The sequence below is a fragment of the Zootoca vivipara genome, chromosome Z (assembly GCF_963506605.1).
Source record: "Zootoca vivipara chromosome Z, rZooViv1.1, whole genome shotgun sequence".
Taxonomy (NCBI): Eukaryota; Metazoa; Chordata; class Lepidosauria; order Squamata; family Lacertidae; genus Zootoca; species Zootoca vivipara.
Genome location: NC_083294.1, coordinates 45,578,742 through 45,604,864, shown reverse-complemented (window position 1 = coordinate 45,604,864; position 26,123 = coordinate 45,578,742). Strand labels below are relative to the sequence as shown.

General features: G+C 45.3%; 1 protein-coding gene across 3 annotated transcripts in view; it reads right to left on the bottom strand.

Annotated features, from left to right (window-relative positions):
• The window catches only part of GPC3 (glypican 3), a 225,059-nt gene that overhangs the window by 30,174 nt on the left and 168,762 nt on the right, over positions 1-26,123 (bottom strand). For 2 of the 3 annotated variants that reach the window (XM_060270435.1, XM_060270436.1), the window contains one exon: positions 19,897-20,056. The exons of the other annotated variant lie outside the window; for it this stretch is intronic. In XM_060270435.1, coding sequence (XP_060126418.1) covers positions 19,897-20,056 — 160 coding nt within the window. The remainder of the gene's footprint in view (positions 1-19,896; positions 20,057-26,123) is intronic. 3 annotated transcript variants of the gene reach the window in all.

Genomic DNA, 26,123 nt, shown 5'->3' with positions numbered 1-26,123 from the left:
CCCTCCTCCAGTCTGTTGGAACTTCGCCTGTTCTCCAGGTATTTTCAAATATTATTGCCAGTGGTTCTGAAATCACCTCTGCCAGTTCTTTTAATACTCTTGGATGTAGTTCATCTGGCCCTGGAGATTTGAATACATCTAAACTAGCCAAGTATTATTGTACTACCTCCTTACTTATTCTGGGCTGTGTTTCCCCTGCTGAATCATCTGCTCCATATTCTTCAGGTCTGGCATTGTTTTCTTTTTTTGGAGAAGACTGAGGCAAAGAAGGCATTGAGGAGTTCGGCCCTTTCTCTGTCCCCTGTTTGCATTTCACCATCTTCTCCTCTAAGTGACCCCACTGTTTCCTTGTTCTTCCTTTTGCTACGGACATACCCATAAAAGCCCCTTTTGTTGCTTTTAACCTCTCTAGCAAGCCTGTGCTTTAGCTTTTCTGACTCTGTCTCTACACGTGCTGGCTATATGTTTGAATTCCTCTCTGGTGATTTCCCCCCTTTTCCATTTTTTGTACATATCCCTTTTAAATCTTAACTTATCCCTAAATCAATAGATTACCTGCTTGGTCATACCACATCTGACTTTTAAAACTTGGTCAGGATGCACTCCTCTCCCCAACTTAACCCTCTCCCCCTTTTTTAAAGCAGACTCACCTTAACTGAAAGAGATATTGAGACTGCAATTATGGGAACATCTCCTGGGGTGGACTTGTAAGCTCAGCCCAATGGGCCTGAATTACTGAAAATTAGCAAGGCTAATTTTAATGTCACCATTCAGCCAGGCTCATGATTTGCAATTTCTTAATGGCCTTCGCAAAAGGAGCCTTTATATATGGCACAATCCTGGCTTCATTCTTACCTAAATTCCTCCTCTTAGGTCCTGTGAATGGGCCTGTTTTGTAGCCAACACAAACTTTGTCCAGTAAAATAATGTAAGGGACTCGGAATGAAAGGAGCTTAGCTGTTCCTTTGCTCCTGTTATTTTAAAGCAGAAATAACTTTGGTTTCTCCTGAGCCTGGAGACAAAGCCCTGAAATGCAAAGCATGCTCCGCTCCTCAGCTCCCCATGAAAAGGGCCTTCAAATATTCGCTAGGACAAGTAATGGACTTATTAGAGGGATGAAAGGAGGGGCTTTTCAGAGAGCGAGCCACTGCGCTTTAGTCCTGTCATATCAATGATCTTGCTTCAGAATTTCATTCTGTTTACATTCCTCTCCCCCCTCCCTTTTAAAATTCCCCCCTCCACCTCCAGCAGCATTAAAAGACTGACACTTGTAAAAATGCTCATTTATGTATGTTAATGGGTGCAACATCAACTGGAGAGGTGGGAAGAAAGGGGGGGGAGAATGCCATGATAAAAAAGAGGTGGAGCTAAGCACTCATGCAACAGTTTCAAAATGGGTGTTCCATTTCATGAAGGACCCCAATATATTTGCACCCTTATATAAGCAAGGTCACACATTTAAAGAGTGGGGGGGGGAGAAGCCTGATCTCACAAGCAACTAGCCTGTATCTGACATCTGCATAAACACAATGGGGCATACCACTGCTGGGGGGGATATTCCTCTGTGCAGCCCCGCATGGCAATTTCACAGAAGCAAAGGCTTGGGGTGAGTTATTGTGCACAGGATATTTCAGGTTTGGAAAAGGTTCAGAAAAGGGCAGCCAAACTGATCAAGAGGATGGAGAGACCCCCCCCCCCCCGTGGAGGGAAGTTATAGCATTTGGGACTTTTTAGCTTAGAGAAAAGGAGAATAAGATGTCATGATATAAGTTTATAGAGAAGCAGACATAGAAAGCTGGTAGAGAAAGTGGACGTACCATGAAGCTGAACATTGGGAGATTCAATGAGGCATAAGGAAGGAAAGTACATCTCCACACAGTAGAGCAATGGAACTCACTCCCATGGGAAGCAGTGATGGGTACCATGAAACTAAGATGGCTTTAAAAGGAGGGGGGGACCATTGCCAGCTATACCTGGAATTGCACCTGGAGTTTCTGCAAACAAAGCTGATGCTCTGATGCTGAGTGACAGTCCTTCCTCTTTCAAGTTCCCCAGACAATTGCATATTCCAGTGGCAAGAAGATCTAGGTACTTGGGGAAGTTTTGATCTTCCCTGGAAACGATGCCTTATGAGGAATGGCTTAGGGAGCTGGGCATGTTTAGCCTGGAAAAGAGAAGGTTAAGGGGTGATATGATAGCCATGTTCCAATATATAAAAGGATGTCATATAGAGGAGGGAGAAAGGTTGTTTTCTGCTGCTCCAGAGAAGCGGACACGGAGCAATGGATTCAAACTACAAGAAAGAAGATTCAACCTCAACATTAGGAAGAACTTCCTGAGAGTAAGAGCTGTTCGGCAGTGGGATTTGCTGCCAAGGATTGTGGTGGAGTCTCCTTCTTTGGAGGTCTTTAAGCAGAGGCTTAAAAAGCAGAGACACCACCTTGCCGACAAAGGTCCGTATAGTTAAAGCTATGGTTTTCCCAGCAGTGATGTATGGAAGTGAGAGCTGGACCATAAAGAAGGCTGATCGCCAAAGAATTGATGCTTTTGAATTATGGTGCTGGAGGAGACTCTTGAGAGTCCCATGGACTGCAAGAAGATCAAACCTATCCATTCTTAAGGAAATCAGCCCTGAGTGCTCCCTGGAAGGACAGATCGTGAAGCTGAGGCTCCAATACTTTGGCCACCTCATGAGAAGAGAAGAATCCTTGGAAAAGACCCTGATGTTGGGAAAGATGGAGGGCACTAGGAGAAGGGGACGTCCGAGGACAAGATGGTTGGACAGTGTTCTCGAAGCTACGAACATGAGTTTGACCAAACTGTGGGAGGCAGTGCAAGACAGGAGTGCCTGGCGTGCTATGGTCCATGGGGTCACGAAGAGTCGGACACGACTAAACGACTAAACAACAAGCAGAGGCTTGACAGGCATATGTCAGGAATGCTTTGATGGTGTTTCCTGCTTGGCAGGGGGTTGGACTGGATGGCCCTTGTGGTCTCTCCCAACTCTATGATTCTATGACCTTGCCTGTGCCTGATTTTTCTCTTCCAACCGTGGCATGCTAAATGTGGCATGGAGGCCATCTGTGTGTGCCGTGGGCAACACACAAGCATTGAAACCTTGTGCATCAAAGCATGCTGCCTTTGAGGTTCCCTTTGTTTCCCAGGCTGGATGTTTGTGGAATGATAAATCTGGATTTCAAGTGGGGTTGGGAGGAGAGAGAGCAGGGCAAGAGTGGGAACACCAGTCACCAGAATTAGCTCCCTATTCAAAAGTCACATCATCAGGAGAGTGCATGCGTGCACACAATGCAGCATCTGCTGCTGGCTATTTCCAGCATCTGGCAAGGATGTCTGCTTCTGGACCTCTGGCTGCTCAAACACTTCTTTCCATCTGCTTTTCTGGATGACACCATCTCCCCTCCGAGACTGATGGAACCAATCACTAAGGTACAGGTGCCAGGCAAACCCAGACCTCTCTAAATTCCTAAAAATCCCTGCTCCAGAAAACAAAAAGGTGTGCCTCTTATTCTTGTTTACAAAAATATCCTACCTTTCTTTCAGGAAATGCACAGAGCTCTCGCTCCCCCTCCTCCATATTTTATTCCCACAACAACCCCATGAGGCAGCTTAGGCTGGGAGACTGTGGCTGGTCCAAGGTCACCCAGCAAGCTTCATGGGTGAGGAGGACCTGGAACCTGGGTCTCCCAGGTCCTACTGAAACACCATTGCCACCACTCCATTCTAGTTCGGAGTTTTTGTTGCTTCAGCAGCAGCAGATGGCATGGTCTCCAAAGTGGTCCCAGGTTCAATTCACTGTCAGCATCTGCAGATGGGGCTGGGAGACAATCCTGTCTGAAAATCTGGAAGATACTCAAGTAGATGGACCGATGTTGTTGCTCAGAAACTCACTGGGTGTGACCTTGAGCCCAGTCAATGTCTTTCAGTCTAACCTACTTCACAGGGCTGTTGTAATTAAAGATGGGAGGAGACGATATTATGCACACCACCTTGAGCTCCTTGAAGAAACAGGTGGGATAGAAATGGAACAAGCAAACAATATGGAACTCTTCTCATTCATGTATTGATTTTATATCCTATGTTTCCCCCCTCCCCCAAGGTACTCAAGGTGGCCTACATGGTTTTCTCCCCCTCCCACAATTACTCTGTGAGGGAGTTACAGGTAGGTAGCTGTGTTGGTCTGATGTAGTCAAAACAAAATAAAAAACAATTCCTTCCAGCAGCACCTTAGAGACCAACTACCGTAAGTTTGTCATAGGTATGAGCTTTCGTGTGCATGCACACTTCTTCAGATACACTGAAACAGAAGTCACAAGATGCGCCCTCATATAAGCATCTGGTGACTTCTGTTTCAGTGTATCTGAAGAAGTGTTCATGCACACGAAAGCTCATACCTATGACAAACTTAGTTGGTCTCTAAGGTGTTGCTGGAAGGAATTTTTTTATCCTTTTTTTTAAAAAATAATTTTTATTAGTTTTATACAAACAAGACAAACAAAACATGCAATGTAGACTCTGTCCCTTCATTTTCCCTCCACCCACCAGTCCACTTCTGCCACCAGTAGAACCCGCGGGCGTTGAGATTCAAAGGGGTCCCTTGTAAGCTGGGTTTAACCTCCCCCCTCCCTCCTCCCCCCTCCTCCCCTCCCTGCCACTGAGAGGACAGGGATGGTGGAGCTCTGAGGTTTGGTTTTCCCCCAGCTGTTTCTTCAGCACAACAATCAATTTAACAATACACAACAAAAAGAAAAAGAAAAAAGAGAAAAAAGAAAAATACAATAAAATATCCAGTTCTTATTTTGTTAACATTATAATTGTGACTTCCTCGACTCTCTTCCTCCTGGTTTTCCTAACTTCTTTAATTAATTATGGCAGGTTTTCTTTTCTAGTTCAAAATCTTATATCTTATAATATTAACTTAATCCTCCTCCTTCTTCATGCTGCCCCCCCCCAAGTCCCCTCCTGCCACAAGAGTAACCTGTGGGGCACAGCACTTCAAAGGATCCATTTTTTGTGTCTGGGTTTCCCTCTACCCCTTCCCCTCCCCTCAGAGCACCCAGGAATTTTTTTTATCCTGTGAGGGAGGTTAGCCTGAGAGAGGCATTGACTGGCCCCCCAAATTTTGCCCATTGAGATTCACAGTCAAGTGGTGATTCAAACCCTAGTCTCCCATGTCCGGTTCACCCCCCCCCCAAAAAAAGCCAAAGATTGGCTTTGACAGGAGTTTTACAAGATCTCATACGATATTCAAAGCAAAATCCTGTTTCATAAGTGATAACCGTCAGCTCCAGCTACTCGAAATTAACTTTGTGCAGAAAAAAAAATGACTGGTACGTTTGTGTGTGTGTTTAGCACTAGGTACAATTTGTGCCTGAAAAGGCAAAGTGAGACAGGCAGTATTTTATTTTATTTTGAAAATTAATTTACTGTCTTTTGTACAACAGTTGCCCTCCAGCGTGATTTAGGGAGCACACAATAACTCCCAGGTACGTAGCTATGTTATGAGCTTTGCCTAACACAGAGGAGTTTCCTTGGGGGGGGGGATGGAGAGCAAAAAGTAAACAGCTGCAGCGAACTGATGGAGCTCAGAGAGAAACACAACATTGGGAGTGGGGGCAGAGGGAAGAGATATTACTGATATCCCGATAATAAGCAGAAGTCCCACCAGGCAGCTTGAGCGGTATGGCAAATAGGAACAGGAAAGGCTCTCCCCACTCTAACCCCCCCTCCCCCATAACAGCTGTTTGAAAGAGTGAGTTCCTAGAACAGGAAGCACCTTTCAGAGACCCAAAATAGTGGCAGTTGCAACCCCTCTCATGCCCAAAGCAAGCAGGAGGAGGAGGAGGAGGAGGAGGAGGAGGAGGAGGAGGAGGCTGCACTTAAGCCAAAGTAAGGAGAGGCTGAAACAAGGTGCCAGATTCACTACTACCCTGTTTCTCCGAAAATAAGCCGTAGCCATAAAATAAGCCGTAGCAGGATTTTTAAGCATTCAAGGAATATAAGCCATAGCCCGAAAATAAGACACAGTAATAGGCGCAGCAGCAATGCCGGCCACGGCAGGAGAAGGAGGAAAAAAATAAGACATCCCCTGAAAATAAGCCATAGTGGGGGTTTTTTTGAGGAAAAATAAATATAAGACGGTGTCTTATTTTTGGAGAAACATGGTAGGATGAGGGTGCTGAATGCAGGCTTTGCCATCCTGGTATGAGCTTTCATGTGCATGCACACTTTCATGTTCATAGGTATGAGCTTTCGTGTGCATGCACACTTCTTCAGATACACTGGAACAGAAGTCACCAGATGCTTATATGAGGGCGCATCTTGTGACTTCTGTTTCAGTGTATCTGAAGAAGTGTTCATGCACACGAAAGCTCATACCTATGACAAACTTAGTTGGTCTCTAAGGTGCTGCTGGAAGGAATTTTTTAATCCTGTGAGGGAGGTTAGCCTGATCCCTCGTAGCCAGGTAAGATTGTATTCCATGAAAACAGCCTTAACAGTGAGTCCATAAGTGACTGTGGAGTCCAATTCTGGATCCACACGTCCTTCCACAGTGGGGACATTGGTTTCCGGGCAGGATCACAGTGAGGGTTTTCCAAGCACGCCTTCCTCTTAGCATGTTTCCCCCTTTTGTCCTGAGTTCAAGCGTCTTCAAAGCCCATGACTCCTTTGGTCAAGGCTGTTCTCCAACTGGAGTGCTTGCAGGCCAGTAGTGCATGTAGTGTTTATACTGCATTTTTATTGTCTACAATGACTGGCAGAAGCTCTCCAGGGCTTCACGCAGGGAGTCTCTCCCAACTCTTCCTGGAGATGCCAGGGATTGACCCTGAGACCTTCTGCATTCCAAGCAGGTGCTCTATCACTGAGCTCTGCCTCTTCCTCACAAGGTCAGTCTCTGTTTTGGTCATACTACCACCAATGCTTTATTGATTGTATTTTGTAATGCTGTATTGATTTGATCCTTACATGTTGTACTCTGCCTTATGAAAGTGCAGGTTATAAATTCAAAAATATATAAAACCATCATTCTCCATCCCATTTTCAGCTAGCTTGCCAGGAAATTGGTTCTTCGCTTCTTTTCATTATATATATAACTATATACTAGCTGGCCCGGCCACGTGTTGCTGTGGCTCAGTCTGTTAAATGGATCCTCAGAGTCCCCCTTCAGACTCCCCTCACCTTGAGAGTACCACTTCATTTTGCTGAAATGTTTCACGCATGTTCTGTTGATGCAGGGTCATCCATGTGACTCCCCCCACCCTGTCCCGACCTATGAGGTATTGCACCCGTTCCTCCCCCCACCCTGGGTCATCCCTGTGACTGTCCCCACCCTGTCCCGACCCATGAGCTTTCGCAGAGTCTCCGACCCCCGACCCCCCGGCACATCCCTGTGAGTGCCCCCCCTTGTTCTGGAGGCAGTGGCTGCGGCAACTTTGGGGTGGGGCTTGCAATGTTGGCTGAAGCAGCGCCGGGCGGGGCCCGGCTCTCGAGGTGTTGGCGGCCAGTCTGTCTCTTGCCTGCGGCCTGACTTTGGGGTGCGGCCTGAGTCAGAGGTAGGTTGGAGGCACTGGTGGCAGCAACTTTGGGGTGTGGCTTGCATCGGAGGTGGACTCCAGGCGGCCATTGGGGTGCGTCAGAGGTGGGATTGAGGCATCAGTGGTGCGAGGTGAGCTCAAGAGGGCCATTAGGACATGACCTAGGAGGAGGAGGGAGTGGGTGGGTTGTGCCGGTTCCGTTATTGTCCACTGGAGGTGCAGTACCAGTGTGGTCGGCGCTAGAGGGTGCTGTTTTGCAAGCTCTCCTGTTCCTTTCCCCCCCAGCATGCACTTTAGGGTGAGTTGTGAGTTCTGGAACACGGGGTTTGGGGGGTTTTACGTGGCCCAGGTGTGACATATGTCTATGTGAATTGCCTAAGATACCTTGTGTATTCGTTTGGGATGTTGTGTCAAAATTTGAATGCAATCGGTGAAGAAGTTTCGGAGAAAGGTTGGAAGTCACACACATGCACCTTTTACATTTAGATAGATAGATAGGTAGGTAGGTAGGTAGATATAGATATATTCCCAAGATTTATATACTTTCCAAGATTTATATACCACTTAACTGCAACAAACCCACAAAGCAATTTACAAAAGTAATATAAGAATAAAGTAAAACAGTAAAAACAACATTTTAAAACATTTAAAAATTATTAAAATCAAATATTAGCTGAAAACCAATTTAAATCACACATCACATATCTGTGTGGGCTTGTGAAAGCAAAAAAGCTTTTAGCAGGTGCAAAATTAGTACAGTGAAGTCACCTGCCTGATGTCAATAGGTAGGGAGTTCCAGAGGCTGACTTCTTAGCGCTATGCTGCCCTGCAACAGCACCAGTTCCACAGACTGAAGCCACTGAGTGGGTGCATGTGAGGGGAAGATGATCTTGCAGGTAAACTGGTCCCAAGCTGTTAAGGAACAACCTGACTGAAATATACTTGGAGTCGAGAGTGAATTTCATGTTCTTTATTCAGCTTGTAGTAGCAAGAGGAGAAGAGGGGAAGAAAAATGGCTCTTTCCCCAATATGTCTGCTTATATTCATTATTTACACAATGGGCCTTGTGTGATTGGCTACTTCAGGGCTGCACCTGTGGGCCAATCAGGTTGCAGATTCACTTCTGCCAGCAGCCTGATTGGCTGCTCCTGCAGGCCAATCAGATTGCTGATTCACTTCCAGCTGGATTGGGTGGCTCCTGCGAACCAAACAGACTGCTGCATTTTGGATCATATTGTTCTAGGATTCTGCTCAGTACATAACACTCACCTTTAAATTGTCCAGGTAGTTTGTTCATTTATTTATTTGACTTCTACCCCATGACTCCTCCCAAAAGGGCCCAGGTTGGCAAACAACAAAAAGTTAAAACAATATTTCTTTTCCCCCCAAAAAAAACAAAAACAAAAAAACATTTAAACTATTTTGAAACAATTAAGAAAAATCTAAAAATAACCCATAACATTTAAGAGCAAGCACCTACCCTCACAGCTGCTAATTTCAAGTATCATTAAGTCGCCCGGCACCTGGGTAAACAGGAACGTTCTAAAATTAATCCTGAAAGGTCAGAATGGACTTTGGCCAGACAAACTAATCACAAGAACCTGGTGTGACAAAAACTCCAGGCTCAACATGCGACAATCAAGCTCCCTCTGAGCACAAGACCCTGTTAGGCCACATTTTTAAAGTTATTGCATTTATCTCTCACCTCGTTTCATAGTTGCCATTCTCTCCTCCCCATTTAATCCCCACAACAACCCTGTGAGGTAGGTTTTGCTGGAAGGCAGGGACTGGCCCAAGGCCTTAGTTTGGGGACCCCTGATATATGCTCCCCATGGGCATGGTCAAAATTTTATGCAATGCCCACGTCCTTTTTTCTTTTTGCAAATGCCCAACGCAGTAAGAGGAGGAATGAGGAAGTCAATAGATTAGAAATAAGATTTATAAGTGAGAGGTTTTTTTATGTTTTTTTGTCTTTTTTGTGTATGTTTGTTGTTTTTTGTATTTCTGTATTTTGTATTTTTGTATTTTTATATTGTGTAGAGTGTGTTTTGTAGTTGTATTTTGTTGTTGTTATAAAATTTTAATAAATATATTTTTTAAAAAATGAAATGAACAAATCTGGCCAGATGACCGCAGAGTCACTTTTCACACACACACACACCCCTCTGCTTCTCCATATACAGTACAAAAACACACAATCCAGATACAGATGTCATCCCAGAAACACACAGATGACCTAAATCTTGAAATGGCAAAAACTTTATGCATCTGATTTAACTAAATTACTGTAACTCATTTGTGCAGCTGCTGCTGCAAACCGAACTATTTCCATGGGTTTGCATTTCTCATTGAAAAGAATGTCAATTCTCTTGGTCAAGAGAAACCTTATCAAACAAAAAAAGCAAGTAGATGTTCCCTGGGACTTGATTAAGGAGCACATAAAAGTTAAGAATATAACAAATGCCCGCTGGGTGCAGCATCCTACCTCACAAAGGCCAATCAGAGGGAAGCTGCTTGCTGTTCCTCCTGAGCTGGTATCCAGACTTTCTCAACCAGAAATTGATTACCAGTACATTGCAATCAAAGTGCCAAATTCCAACAAGCTTCACAGCCAGGGCTCCTCCACCAGGCTTCCAAAACACTCTTCTTCTAGCACTGATCTCTGGGCTTCCCATCTAATAATGCAGACAGTCATGCCAAATATTATCTTGTGCTCCATCTCATAGCTTCGTCAGCCTTTCCAGGATTAAGGATTGAGGCTGCAGGCAGGCGACAGAAAGGACACTTTTCTGCTCGAGACCCTCCTAGAACATTTCTGCCAGTCTGAAGAAATGGATAGACCACTATCCACAGACCACAGATCTGAGGGACCACTTTTGTCCAGCGGGCCAGATCCAACCTGCTTTTGGCCAGATTTGAGCAGTGGACCCAATCCTGCCAAAATTCATCTTTTCAGGTGAGTGTGTAGGACTCGTGCTTTTTAATACATTACTGGATGAACATTAAATATAGCATTGTTTGTTGTTTTACATTTTAAATTGCTTTTATTGTTGTATTTTATTTTTTCATGTTACTTTGAAACTATTTCTTTTCTATTGTTATAGGGTTTTTTAGGGGGTCAGTCTGGATGTATGTGTGGTCCCCTTCTAGGCCTGTGATCCTTTATGAGGTTAGGATCTAGAAAAGGAAGTCAGTCAAACCAGCTATTTTGTAAAGGTAATGGCCACAGCTGCTCAGCTAAGTATCTATCACTAGCATCTTAAATAGATTGCTCTGTTGTCATAGAAACAAATGGGTGGGCTTTTCCCTAACTCACCTGTCATCCTAGGATGGAGATCAACAGTCTAAGATGGGCTGGGTTTGGGGGAGTTTTGGCTAACGCTAGAGGGGTTGGGGGCTGCCTGGGGGCACTGTCATACAGTGGTTCCGCTCCTTCCTCCTGGGCTGTGTTCTGAAAGTGGTGGTGGTGGGGATGAGTGCTCAGACCCCTGGGCTCTCATTTGTGGGGTGCCTCAGGGCTCTGTCCTCCCCCCCATGCTTTTTAACATCTACATGCAGCCTCTGGGAGAGATCATTAGAGGGTTTGGGCTGGGTGTTCATCATCCTGCCATCCAGGATGCATAGCAGAGCACATGAATCTGTACACATCTTCTGTTTTGAGAGTTTTCCACCTGCAGGAGCCCTGAACACTGCTGTTTTCCAACATAAAAACAATAAGCAAGTGAATCATCTACGTATCTTCCCCTGATTATGAGTTACTTCTTGAGTTCTTTTTATGAAGTGGATTGACAGCTGTGGGAAGAAGACTCAGTGGCAGGCAGCCCTGAGAAGGGGGAAAGCAGGGGTAAGTTAAATCCTGTTGCCATGAAACAAGATCCTTGCAAAGCCAGTGGCTCTCTAGCAGTTTATATCTGATGTATGCCAGGGTCAACAGTAATGCCTGGAGCAAACTAATATTGGGTTGTATTCAACAATTCTCCTCCTCCTCCTTTTTATGACAATTATTATAATTTAGTAGTATTTTAATTTATTCCCTGCCCTTCACCTGAAGGCCCCAGCACAATTTAAAATACAACGCTAAAAAATGGTTTAAAAATACTGCAATCGCAAAAATAGGGTGGGTCCCAAACATACATGTCTCAGTTTTACTCAGAGTAGAGCAATTAAAATGAACTTAAAATCAGTTGAAAGATTTCATCTCTCAGGAATACTTGACATGGATGCTGAGGGCTGCCAGAACCTTAGTTACCCCCAAATGGAAAACCTTGCAGGATTTGTGACTTTTGCTTTGGTATAAAAATATGTGGGTTTAGCATTGCTGGGGGGGGGGGGCTCATAATTTACAAACTGCCAAAGGCAAAAAAAAAATGCTATTTGTATACACAAATTTAAGCCCATGCACATATCCCTGAGCTTCCTCTTTTGGGCCAGTGCATTGGAACTCACGCCCACCTCTCCTTATATTCAGGGCTTGCACGCTTGACCTTGCTATGTCGTCGTGTGTTGTCTGTCATTGGGACAGGGGCACGGCAGGAATTTTCCCCACTTAGCTGGTTAGCTGGTGCCATTTGGGCTTCACCTGCTGTGTAGCAAATCGTCACAACTTGTAAGGTTGTGGATAGGCTCTGGTTCAGGTGATGGGGTGGCAGAGCGCTCTGGCCATCCCTATGCAATGGGTATTCCACTAAAGGAATCCATTGACTCATTGGTTGGTCCTCCCTGTGAGGGGTTGTGCCCTGAGCCTAAGTCCAGGGGACATCTAGGTGGAGGACTAGCAGGGCTCCTGCTTTTCACTGTCCCAGGTCAGGGGCGTAGCCAGGATGAAAATCAGGGGGGCAAGGGGCAGGGCCAAGGGGCGGGGGGAGGGGCCACAGCGGGGCAAGGAAAGCTCCCTTCTCCCTTGCCAGCTTTCCCTCCTCCCGCCCTGGCGATCGTGGAGGGGGAGGAGGGGATCGGAGCAGCTGCTCTGACTCCCTCCTCCCCCTCAGCGATCGGCAGGGGTGAGGGGGCGCCAGGATCAGCCCGAAATCGGGCTGCTCAGACTCCCTCTTCCCCCTCCGCGATTGGCAGGGGCGCCAGGATCAGCCCGAAATCGGGCTGCTCAGACTCCCTCCTCCCCCTCCACAATCGGCAGGGGCGAGGGGGCGCCAGGATCAGCCTGAAATAGGGCTGCTCCGACTCCCTCCTCCCCCTCCGCGATCGGCAGGGGCAAGGGGGAGCCAGGATCAGCCCGAAATCAGGCTGCTCCGACTCCCTTCTCCCCTCCGCGATCGGCAGGGGCGAGGGGGAGCCAGGATCAGCCCGAAATCGGGCTGCTCCGATCCCCTCTTCCCCCTCTGCAATCGCCGGGGCAGGTGGAGGGAAAGTCCCAGAGCCACGCAAAGCGGTTGCCTGGCTTTCCCTCCGCCCGCCAGGGAGAAGGGAGACGGCAGCGGGGCAGGCTGGCCAGCGGCCCTGCTTCTAGGGGGGGCAATTGCCCCCTCCTGCCCCCCTGCCTACGCCCATGTCCCAGGTGTTCACCCAAGGCTGACTTATGGTTGGTGCCCTGGGTCAGCGCTGCCTGCAAGGGTGGAGGGAGCTAGTTGAACCAGAGCCTATGCAACCACTCACTTTATTGTAATCAATAAAGTTCTGGCCTAAATTCTGCCAAAAACAAAAACAAAAAAATTGAGTTTTGTCTGAATTTATTTCGGGGGTGGTTAAAAGGTCTACACTCGCAAATATTGGTTAGAGTGCAGTGCTGAGAATGCAAAGGTTGCAGGAATTGGGTGGCTGCATATTCCTACATTGGACACAGGAGAACAAGCACAGTGTTAAAATGAGTAATAACATGTTTATTATTTTATGTACCATATATATTAACTGAATTTCTTGCCCACTCTTTATGTCCCATAAGAATCTAAAAGCATAAGGAGAGCCTGCAGCATAAGGCGAGCCTGCAGGATCAGACCAATGATCCATCCAGTCCAACGTCCTGTTCTCACAGTGGCCCCCCCAGACGCTCCAATGGGAAACCTTCAAGCTGGACTCCTGAGCACAAGAGCCACACTCTTCCCTCCTGTGGCTCCCAGCACTGGCATTCAGAAGCATTGCTGCATCTGACCAGGGAGGCAGAGCAGGGGAGTTGTGTCCCATTTTGCTGCTTGAGGCAAAATGGGAAGTGGCTTTGCCACCTTCCTCAACCTGTTGCCACTGCCACCACGCCACCCACCACTGCCACGTGGCACCTCCCTCACGTCACCTCTGCCACTTGCATCGCCCCTGCTTCTCTGCCAGAGGTCATAGGAGCCAAGTCCTAGGGGCTGAGGTCACTTCAGCACCTCCAGTGAAATATTTGAGGGGGCAAATAAAATAAAAAATGTGGGGCGGGGCTTACTTGCCCTCATCCCCAATATTTTATTCAAGTTGCACCCCTGCCAGTGGTGGAGGTGTCAGGGTGGGTGGGGGAGACTATGGGGGTGATGCCTAGGGGACTTCTGCAGCCTGAGGCAGCTGCTTCACCCCACTTCATGGGTGGGCTGGCCCTGAGGCAGAGAAAAGCCATCATGGCTAGTATCCTCATAAGAATCGATCAAGTGCTCCCCATACCTCCTTGCAAACACCCCTACTAGGCTAGAGTCCATTTTGTTATTCCCATTTTCACAGAATAGAATCATACCGTTGTAGAGTCGGAAGGTCCCCTGAGAGTCATCTAGTCCAACCCCCTGCAATGCAGGAATCTCAGCTCAAGCATCCCTGACAGATGCTTACAGGTGGCAAGGCCAGGGAATGCTTGCTTGCCCAAGACCACCTAATGAAACCAGGGCATAGCTGCCAAGTCTCCCGTATTCCCTGGGAAACCCCCGTTTTTCCAGCTGCCCCCAGCCGAAAAATGGTTTTTTTTGTTTTCCCCCCGGTTTATTCTGGCGTGGCGGCCATTTTGGAACTGGGCGGAGCATGCTCAGAAGCGACTTTTGATGCTGCTTTGCCCAGTTCCAAAATGGCTGCAGCGCGACTTCTGGTGCGGCGGCCATTTTGGAACAGGGCAGAGCAGCATCAAAAGTCGCTTCTGAGCATGCTCTGCCCAGTTCCAAAATGGCGGCAGCGCTACTTCCGGCCTGCTACTTCCGGTCCAGTCCCTTATTTCTCAGGCTGGAACTTGGCAGGTATGAAACCAGGGTGGAGCCAACATTTGAACTAGATGCTTTCCAGCTCACCCCTGTTAAGCCACTACTTCCCCCTAGTAGTCTTTCAGTGGGCGAGGGTGGAGTCAGGTCTGTTCATTGCAGCCTGAGCAAACATGATAGCACAGAGTTGTGCACCTGAAGCCTGTGCCCCATTTTCCACAGCAGATTTGACATCTGGCCCAGCATTATCATATCCTCTGGTTCTGCCCCCCCCCCCAGTCAGGGTCAAACCACACATTATGAAGGGGAATGGTTTTATTGACTAATGAACTGCAGGCGTGTGGGGGTGCTACAAGAGACCTACTTGACCCTCTCTCTATTTTACCTCATTTCCCTGGTCTCCATCTCTACCTATCCACTTCACCCCTCTCCTGTTTCTCCCACAGGGGGTTGATGGGTGCCCATGGAGGGTCAAACACCCCCTCCCCCCTGCATAGCTTCTCAGATCCAAAACTGGCTGCATTTCATTAAAGATGAGGCCACCAACAGATCCAATTGCAGACCTGCAGTTTTGGCCCTGAAGATGGCTTGAGCATTAGATAAGGAAAGGGAGATGCCTCCCTCTGTATATGAACCACAGATGTCCTCTCATTGCCCAATGTTCACCAGGGCTGGATAGGATAATTCAAAGGTCACTTTTGCTCTCTCTTACCCAGTATTTTACTATCTCGGTGTTTTATTTATCCATATATATATATATATATATATATATATATATATATATATATATATATAGTGCCTGACAAGCAGCGGCTAAATACCTCAGCTTCCACTCCATTAAATAGCAGGTAATTGTCCCTGATCAAGGGGAGGGAATTTATACAAGCATCTGGCCTCATTTTAAGAGACCCTGTTTTCCTCTTTAAACTTGAAAGCTGGAGGGCTGAGCCTACCCAGGTTCATTTCTCTGGTCTTGGGAAAGGGAAGTGAGCAGCAATGCTTGGGAAAAGAATGCTTTTGCAGGGACCGAGGGGAGTGACATTTGCGCTGTGGTCCACATAGGAGGGAGGAAGGAATGTGGGAGAGATTCCGTTCAGTTCACAGAGAAAGCAGAACTCGACATAACACTCACTTTGCAAAACAGGGTGCAAAGCGAAACACACCCATCCTTCAAAATCTGCACTTCTCCGAATTAACATGCAGAGAAATGCTAGGGTAACTTATGCACACAGATGAAAGTATTGATGAAAGCGGCAAACACTGTGGAATGTGCTCCTCAGTGAGGTCCACCTGGCACCTTCATTGACATCTTTCTAACACCAGGTAAAGATTTATATCATCCCCCTACCAAGCTTTTGACAAACTACTGTTCGCATGCAGACAAAGCTTCCTGTGTTTGTTACGTGCTTTATGGTATGAATATATTTATTTGTGTTTTTACCTGTGTTATAAGTCTCTTGGAAACCTTCAGGTAATAACACTGGCTGATCTAGTACCGATAATGATAATGGTGGTGATGTAATTCTTATATTGGGGAAAATCGCTTTGCAAATACTTGTATGTTGGGATAAATCCCTATCCCCATGGTGATGGGCAGACAGGCCATTGGCCCGATGGAGCAGGATCTTCTTACATTTTTGTATACCCAAGGCACAGTGGTTAAGGGCACCCAAAGGTGTAGAGTCGCAGGACACAGCCTTCCTAGCATTTTTTTTTAAACATACTTGTTATTAATTTTACAAAATACAAAAAAAACGGTACATACATAAACACCTTTTCCACCTCCTTCCTACCCACCCACATGGGTCCTCCCCTGCCACAGAAGTATCCCATGTATGTGAACAGTCAGAGATGGTCCATTTTATGCTTGGATTTCTGTCCTCCTCCCCCTCCCCTGACCCCAAAGCCCCCCCCTGCCACCAGGGAGCTCCAGCAAACCAGGGCAGTACGCAGGAGGCCATCCATCCAACCATCTATTGTCATACCAAAAAAAGAGAAAAATAGAAATAGGAAAAAAGAGAAAAAAGAAAGGGCAAAAAAAGAGAAAAAAACAATACAAAACAGAAAAATCCATCCTTATAATCACAACATCACTTTCCCTTCACCCCACCCCCTGTTTACAGTCTTTTGCCATCCAGGCCACCATACAGGACCCCTGAATTTCTTCTCTTCTCTGCATATTTTTTCCTTCTTCCCTGTGGGCGTTCTGGAGTTCCAGTAATACCAATCGTGCCCCCCTCAAAGGCAGGGCACTCCATCCAACTTTTTGTAGAGTAAAGTCATCATTTTTTTCGTGGTGTGCTTCATTTTGTGTTGAATCATCACAGTCCTCATTTTCCTCCCAAATCACAGTCACCATCATTGTCATTCTCACAATCATCTTTTTCAGTGTCAAAAGCTTCATCTTCTAAAAAATCATATTCTGCCATCACCATCTGAAATTGTTGCTGTAACTCTTGCCGTCGTGTCTCCTCTTGACATAATTCTATTCTTGTTTCCCACATTAAGGTCAAAACAGACCGCTGGAACTCAGGGGAACACTTTTTTGTTGACATAGTTCAATCCTGCCAAGGTCAAAACTTGTCACGTGGGGTGGAATATGATCACAGTTTATTTTCTCGACTCCATTTTAACAAACTGGCTGCATTCTTCAAGTCTTATTAACAATAAAGTTCGAACTCACATTTCACAAACATTTAAACCAAAAAAGAAATTCCACAAAGTCCAGAAATACAAAGTGAAATAAAAATTGACTTATAAATCCTGATCAACTCACTGGGTTGTCTGGGCTGCCGGCTCCCGAGGAAAAGAAAGGTTTTTCTTAGTCTTTACCTCTTGCTGCAGGGCACTCACAGTCTCTCTCCCCTTTCACCCTGCATCAAAGGGGAGATTCTCTTTGATGCCTTTGAGGGATCCTTTTGAATTGCAAATCTTCTGTTTACGGCTTCGGGTTTCTATTTACTGTCTCTTTTGTTGCCGTGGGGGGGGGTGGCTTCCTCTTTTCTCCCCTCTCTCCCAGATCCAAATTGTTTTATAATCCAAATCGTGAGGTTACTTACAATCTTGTTTCCAATCGTTTTATTTTCGGAAGAATCCAGCGCTCTCCGCCTTCGGCTTGAAGCTTCTCCCTGCTAGAATAACGTTGCCGCTCAAAATGGCCCCCGCGACTTCTACCCTCCTCGCTCCGGAGCTCTTATTAGAGCTAGCCGAAGGGTTGGGGAGTCCGGATTGGGGCTGTGCCGAGCAAATTTGCCCCCGGGACGCCCTTCCCGAGGTTCTAAGGGGCGCAGCGTCGCTCTCGCTGCCCTCCCCACTCCTAGCAGGGACGGGCCGTCTCGGAGACGAGACGAAACCCCGCCGATCGGCGCTGGCGCTGAACCCGGAAGCCAGGACACAGCCTTCCTAGCAACACCCCAGGGATCTGTGGTTCTTGCCCATCTACTGTTGCTAGTTTGATGTCTATGGCTAAAAGATGCCCTGGAATCCACATAGGCCATATAATGAGATTCACCACTTTGGGGAATGACCCTTGCAAGACACTGTGGTCACTGAGCTTTCACTTGGGTGGTTTTTCCCAAGCTAATCATTTCAATTTCTGGACTACCATCCAATTCTGAAGGATCTCCCAAGGGTGGTTCCATAAAGTGAATCTGTTTCCAGGATACAGCATCTGCTGTGGGGAGGAGAGCAGCACACCACTCTCCTCCCAAAACAGTTTATTTCCCACGATAGGTGGGGAAACCAGAGTGGTGGTGCTGGTGGGGAGAGAAACTGTCATGTCAGCAACACCAGTTTTGAGGCCTATGTGAACACAAGTGAACACTATGTGAACGCAAGATGATGATTGGGTTCATCTAGCACAGCATTGTCTATATCAGTGATGACGAACCTATGACACGCGTGTCAGACGTGACACGCAGAGCCCTTACTGCTGGCACGCGCCCCATTGGCCCATTCGCGCTGTCGTTGTTGTTTCCCCCCCCCATTTGTGCTCACGCTCCTGCTCACGCTACAGCTTGTCTCTGCTGTTAAAACCCGGATCCTTTGTTGTTGTTGTTGTTGTTGTTGTTGTTGTTGTTGGTAGCCAGAGATTAGTTTTTTAACCCTTTCTGTGCTGTTTTTATGGCACTTTGGCAGACGATGATTGGGTGTAACAGCGTTCGTTTTTTAACCCGTTCTGTGCTGGATTTTTTGGCGCTTTGGCAGACTGTCGGTGCTGCGTGTTAGTTCCAGCGAAAGTATTATTCGTCATTTATTTCTGTTCTCTCCCCCCCAAAAGCAAAGCAACTTTTGCACCTCCCCAAAAAACCTCCAAAACTTTGGTCAGCAGCTCCCCCAAAAAAGCTCAACAACTCTGGGCACTTTGTGATAAATAAGGGTTTTTTGGTTTGCTTTGGTTAAATAATTAGTTTTTGGTTTATTAAATACAGTAATATATTGTAATTATACATTTTGTTATTTAAACTGTAAATATCGTGAAATTATGTTTTTTTCTCTCAAAGTGACACACACCCCGAGTTATGCTCGGTTTTTTGGCGAATTTTGACACACCAAGCTCAAAAGGTTGCCCATCACTGGTCTATATGGACTGGAAGAGGCTCTCAAGCGTTTCAGACAGGGTGAATTCACAGCCCTGTCTGGAGACACCAGGCCTGAACCTGGGACTTTCTGTGTGCAAAACAGATGTTCTTCCACTGAGCAACGACCCTTCCCCATTGGAGGTGGAGGAAAACAGAAGTTAGCCTCAAAACTGCAAATCCCTTCTCTAATTTAAGTCCTTCTTCACATGCATGTATCTATGTGTGTGTTCAGTTTTTGAGAAGCACAACCAGCCTGTGTGCAAGAAAAAAATTAATAGAGGTAAGAAGAGCTAAAAGCAACATGCCCTCACTGCTAATAATTTCAAGCCTCCCAGGAAAAGCCACCATTCAGACAGACTCCTTCACCAGGGAGGGTGTTCCACAAGAGGGGAACCACCACTGAAAGTCCTGATCAAGGTTCAGTGGCAACTCAGCAGTGGCACCACCAGTAAAGCCTCCTCTGTCAAGCGTTGCAAGTCATCACAGATGGGTACCCACCACTCCTCAATGAATCTGCCCAGTCCTGCTTTTAGTTCTGGAACTGGGGGACAGTTAATGCACAGCCAAATATTGGCTGTCCTGGTTGCAGACAACCCCCCGCCAGGAAAGGATAAAGAACTGGCTAGTTCAGCCTTGCCCACCCACCTCACCAGTTACCTGCCAAGAATCTCAACTGACTCTTCACTCTTAATTCCCCATTTCCAGAAGTTGCACCACCACAGATGTCCTCGTCATCACAGCCCCCACTTCCTGCTTCATCCTCATCTTCTGGTTTCTCCAGATTTTTCCAGTGAGAGATGGACATTCCTTTTAAGAGCTGGAAGACAATATATTTAACGGGGAAAGGATCAGAGAGGCTTCAAATGCCAGGAGATTCATCACAACTGTTGCCTTTGATTCTTATGTAACTTTTATATTGTTGTATTCTCTGTAAGTCCTGTATCCCTCATAACACCATGCAGGGCCGGAGCATCCATAGAGGCGAGCTAGGCAACTGCCTAGGGCGCCGTCATGGGGGGCCCGCTGCCAGCCTGCCCCCTGCCCGCCGCTCTCCCTCCTGCTGCTGCTTGCTGCAGAGGTGGTTCCCTGCAATGCCCTGCAGGGGGGCGCAGGGCCGCACCGCATGACGGAGCAGGTGGGGAAATCTAAGTGCGCGTGCGCCCAGCGCAACAGCAACGGTGTTGCCCGGCCAGCCGAGCACCATGAGCCCGCTCCCCGATGGGGTGAACCCCGTGCGCGGCACAACGCTCCTTTTGCACAAGGCGTGCCCAGGAAGAGGCGCACCCCACGGCCCAGGCACCGGCGCCGTTGCCCTTCCCCAGGCGCCGCGGCTTACGCTAAGACTGTGAGGGGAGAGACTCCATCAGGCAAGGCCTCTTTCCACCTGCCTTGCCTCGCCCCCTCCGGCCCTGGGACTCCTCATAAGGAAGCTGTGCCTGGAGGAAGAACTGTGAGGGGAGAGACTCCATCAGGCAAGGCCTCTTTCCACCTGCCTTGCCTCGCCCCCTCCGGCCCTGGAACTCCTCATAAGGAAGCTGTGCCTGGAGGAAGAACTGTGAGGGGAGAGGCTCCATCAGGCAAGGCCTCTTTCCACCTGCCTTGCCTCGCCCCCTCTGACCCTGGGACTCCTCATAAGGAAGCTGTGCCTGGAGGAAGAACTGTGAGGGGAGAGACTCCATCAGGCAAGGCCTCCTTCCACCTGCCTTGCCTCACCCTCCAGTCTCTATTTTTCAATTTGTATTGTATTGTTTTATGCACTGTGGCTTGCTGTTGTTTTATTGATTATTGTTTTGAAATTTATTGTAAATGTTAAGAGTGGGTTTCTGTTTAAATTTCATATGCTGATATTATTCTATACTATTTTAATGATTGTTGAACGTTACATTATTTGATTGCTTATTTTAAAGCTATGTTTTATTATCATATTTGTGTATTGCATTAGATTGTTATAAGGTTGTTTTGTATTTCATGAGATTCTGTTTCTTCAGCTTGTAAACCGCTTTGAGTATTGTATGATAGAAAGGCGGTATACAAATTAAAAGTGATGATGATGATGAGAGAAGGAGAGCCGAGGGGGCGGCGGTGGCCCCTCCCTCCCCAGTCACCACGGTGGCGATGACGGGCCAGGGGTCCTCCGAGCGCAGCCTCACCCTCTTGCCAGAGAAAGCCCCGCAAGGGCGCATGAGGCGGCTGGGCAGAGGCGCAGCGCGGGGGGCTCTATGGTGGATGTGGCAGGCTCAGCTGTGCACCTCCAGCTCTGCAGCCTGCCGCTCCTCTCCTGTCCTTGCTGTCAGCTGCAGAGGTGGCGGGAGAGGGACGAGTGCGAGAAAGGAGCCCTTTCTCGCCGCTGCCTGGTCCCCCCGCCGCCCACCTCTCGCAAAACCGCCATCTAGGCCGGGGGGGGTGGGGGCGCCAGAAGGTGATCTTGCCTAGGGTGCCAAAAACCCTAGCACCGGCCCTGACACCATGTATCCCTTACACCCCCAGGAGTTCCCTGTGGCCTGCGGGAGAGTTTCTCCTGCAAGTTCCAAAGATTTGCAGTTACTCGGAGCAGGGCTTTTAGTGTGGCTTCGCCAATTCTCTGGAATAGCATCCCTGTCTAGATATGACAAGCACCTACTACATGTACTTTTCGAAAACAGTTGGAGACATTTTTGTTCAACAGGCTTTCCCTGCTGGATGAATGGGTCTTTGCCACAAGGATCCACTTGTCAGGGTTTTAGTCTTCTCTTAAAAGTATTTGATGAGACTGTTTGATTATTTTCAACTCAATGGAATTGAGGAATGAGATATTGAGACTGAGCTTTGCTAATAAACTGATTATTGGAGGAAGACCTATAATCATCTTTAAAGAAATACCAGGAAGGTTCTTGCGCAAAAGGGACGCTTATAAACCGATGGTGTCATTGTTGAAGAAAAATGGAATACAACATAAGTGGGAATACCCAGAAGGGATCATGTTTTATTATAAAGACAATAAACATATGTTGACAAGCATGTCTGACATTGGAAAATTCTTAAGGAAATACCAGAAGTTCCTTGGAACGTTGGAACCAAGCTTAGCAATCTTAGCAGAAGAGACCGCAGAGGAAGAAGAGGAAACTAAGCCAAGGAGGAGAAAAGGAAAAAAGAAGGATGAGGAAGAGGAAGAAGAAAAGGAAGAGGAAGAGTCGGGAGAAGAAGGAAAATCGGGAGATGAAAAGGAAGAGGAGGAGGATAAAGACAGTATTATAACACCCATCTAAAACTAAAATAGATTTTTGAAGTAGAATTAAGCATGGCACTTAAGGTGTTGTCATGGAACGTGAATGGTTTGAATGATAAAAAGAAAAGAAATAAGATTGAACATATATTAAAGAAAAAGAAATTGGATGTAATTTGTTTGCAAGAAACTCATGTTGCAAAGAAACATAGGCATATTTTGATTAATAAAGGACTGGGAAAAGAATTTATAAACTCAATTGCTAATAAAAAGAGAGGAGTGGTTTTGTATATAAAAGAGAAATTGGACCCGAAACTGATCTCAAGGGACGAAGAGGGAAGAGTGATCGTTGTACAGATAACATTACATGGAGAAAAACTGATTTTGGTTGGACTCTATGCACCGAATGAAAACAAGGCAGAATTTTTTAAGACGTTGGAAGAAAGATTAACAGATTATATGGATCAGAAGATCATCTTAATGGGAGACTTCAATGGAGTGGCGATACCCGAAATGGATAGAACAAGAAAGAGAAAACACGATGGAAAACTACCTAAATCTTTTTTTGATCTTGTAGAATATAATCTGGGACTGGTGGATATTTGGAGAATAAAACACCCGACGGTGAAACAATTTACTTTCTTCTCAGAACCAAATCAGAGTTCGGGAAGAATTGACCATATGTGGATATCTAAAGAACTAGTGCCCAGGACACTACGGAGTGAGATTACGCCACGAACATTGTCGGATCATAATTCAATATTTATGGAGATGAAAGGAAAAGAACAGAATTCCTTCAGATGGAGAATGAACGAAGAACTGCTGGAGAACAAGGAAATTGTCGAAAAGGCTAAAGAAATCTTGAAGGATTACTTCCACTGGAATTTACACAAAGAAACTGGACTAGATATGGTATGGGATGCAAGTAAAGCAGTAATGAGAGGCTTCCTAATACAAAAGAACAGTTACCTGAAGAAAAAAAGGAAAAGAAAAAAGAAGAAATTATGAGACATCTCATGGAGAACGAGAAGAATTTGATTGATAAACCACATGATCAGCAAATTAAGAATAATATAAAGATGTTGCAGACACAATTCTCCATGTTGGTGAACCAGGAGATAGAATGGAAGATAAAACAGATGAGACAAAAGAATTTTGAATCGGCAAACAAAACAGGGAAACTGTTGGCCTGGCAATTGAGAAAACGTCAAAATCAAAATACAATAAATAAAATTAAAATCCAAGAAGAAATGACGGAGGATCCAAAGGAAATTAGAAGAGCCTTTCAAAGATATTACAAAAATCTATATAGCAAAGGAAAAGAAGATGTTAGAAAGATAAAAGAATATTTGGAGAAATACAAATTAAAGCAAATTCCAGAAAAAGAGAGAAATAAATTAAATGCCTCAATAACTGTACAAGAAGTTCAGAATGCGATAAAGAAAATGAAGCAAGGAAAAGCACCAGGCCCGGACGGACTTTCAGCAAAATACTATAAAGTACTGAATGGACAGCTAACACCTATTTTAGTAGAAGTAATGAACAATATATTCAGAGGAGGAAAGATCCCAAATACTTGGAAAGAGGCGTATATAACACTGATACCGAAGCCAGGTTCAGATGGTTTAGATGTGAAAAACGACAGACCAATTTCATTATTGAATAATGACTATAAGCTTTTTGCAGATATAATGGCAACAAGACTAAAAGGGATACTGAAGGAACTGATTCATAAAGATCAAGCAGGATTTCTACCTGGTCGACAATTAAAAGACAATGTAAGACATATTATAGATGTGATAGAATATTTGGAGACCAGAATAGATAAACCTGCGGCATTGATGTTTATTGATGCAGAGAAAGCTTTTGATAATATATCTTGGCAGTTTATGAAGATGAACCTGGAACAGATGAAAATAGAGGGATCCTTCCTGAAGGGAATAGAAGCGATATATTCGGAACAAAGAGCAAAACTGATAATAAACAATGTATTAACAGATTACTTCGAAATTACGAAAGGAACAAGACAAGGATGTCCGTTGTCACCGCTATTGTTCATCACGGTCCTAGAAGTATTACTGAACAGAATTAGAGAAATTAAAACAATTAAAGGAATTAAAGTAGGTGCAAAAGAATTCAAATTAAAAGCATTTGCGGACGATTTAGTATTGACTTTGGAAAACCCTAAATAAAGTGTTGCAGAAGTGATAGAAGTAATAGAAGAATTCGGACATTTGGCTGGATTTAAATTAAATAAACAAAAAACGAAGATGATGATAAAAAAATTAGAAAAAGAGGAGAAAGAAGAGTTACAACAAAGACATGGTATTGCAATTGCAAAAAACGGTACAATACTTAGGAATATGGATGACAGCAAAAAATATAAATCTGTTTAATGACAACTACGAACTGGTGTGGAAGGAGATAAAGAAAGATCTAGAAGCATGGAATAGAATGAAGTTGTCGTTCCTTGGAAGAATAGCAGCAATAAAGATGAACGTATTACCCAAAATGTTATTCTTATTTCAAACAATACCTATAATAAAAGGGACAGGACAAATCAAAGATTGGCAAAAAGAATTGCAAAGATTTGTCTGGCAGGGGAAGAAAACAAAAATAAAATATAAAATTTTAGTTGATAGGAAAGAAAGAGGCGGATTCTCCATGCCGGATTTGAGAATATACTTTGAGGCGTCCTGTCTCTGCTGGATAAAAGATTGGATAACACTGGGAAATACGGATTTATTAGATTTGGAAGGTTACGACAACAGAGCCGGTTGGCATTCATATCTATGGTATGATAAGAAAAAAACACATAAAGGGTTTATGAACCATGTGATAAGAAGATCTTTGTTTGAAGTATGGGAAAGAAACAAATTGCTGTTAGAGACTAAGACCCCATGGTGGATTTCACCAGTGGAGGTATTTACAGTAAAAAAGGTTAATATGGAAGGGGAGAGGCCGACATATGAGGAAATTTTAAGGAAATCTGAACAAGGCTGGAAATTGAAACCTTATGAAGAAATTAAAGATTCCCTGACTAGCTGGTTGCAATACCACCAAATAAATGATATATTTTCAAAAGACAAAAAGATAGGTTTTGAGGACAAAAGGTCCAAATTTCAAACAGAGTTGCTAGAAGGCAGAACAAAAATATTGTCTAAAATGTATAATTTGTTGTTAGAATGGTATACAAAAGATGACTTGACAAAAGAGGTGATGATAAAATGGGCAAAAGATTTTGGGCATAATATTGAATACGACGCATGGTTGAAATTATGGAATCAAACATTAAAATTCACTGCATGTACCGCCTTGAAAGAGAATGTTTGGAAGATGATATATAGATGGTATTTAACTCCAGTAAAACTATCTAGAATGTATAGAATGAGTAATAGAATGTGCTGGAAATGTAAGGAGAAGGAAGGAGACTTTTATCATATGTGGTGGAAATGCGAAAAAGTTAAAGAATTTTGGGAAATGATATATAATGAATTGAAGAAGATTTTTAAATATACTTTCCCCAAAAAACCTGAAGCATTTTTGTTAGGAATGATAGGCCAAGAGATTACTGAGGATAATATATTATTTCTGTATGCAACAACCGCGGCTAGGACATTATTAGCCCAAAAATGGAAGACTCAGGACTTACCGATGATTGGAGAGTGGCAGACAAAAATGA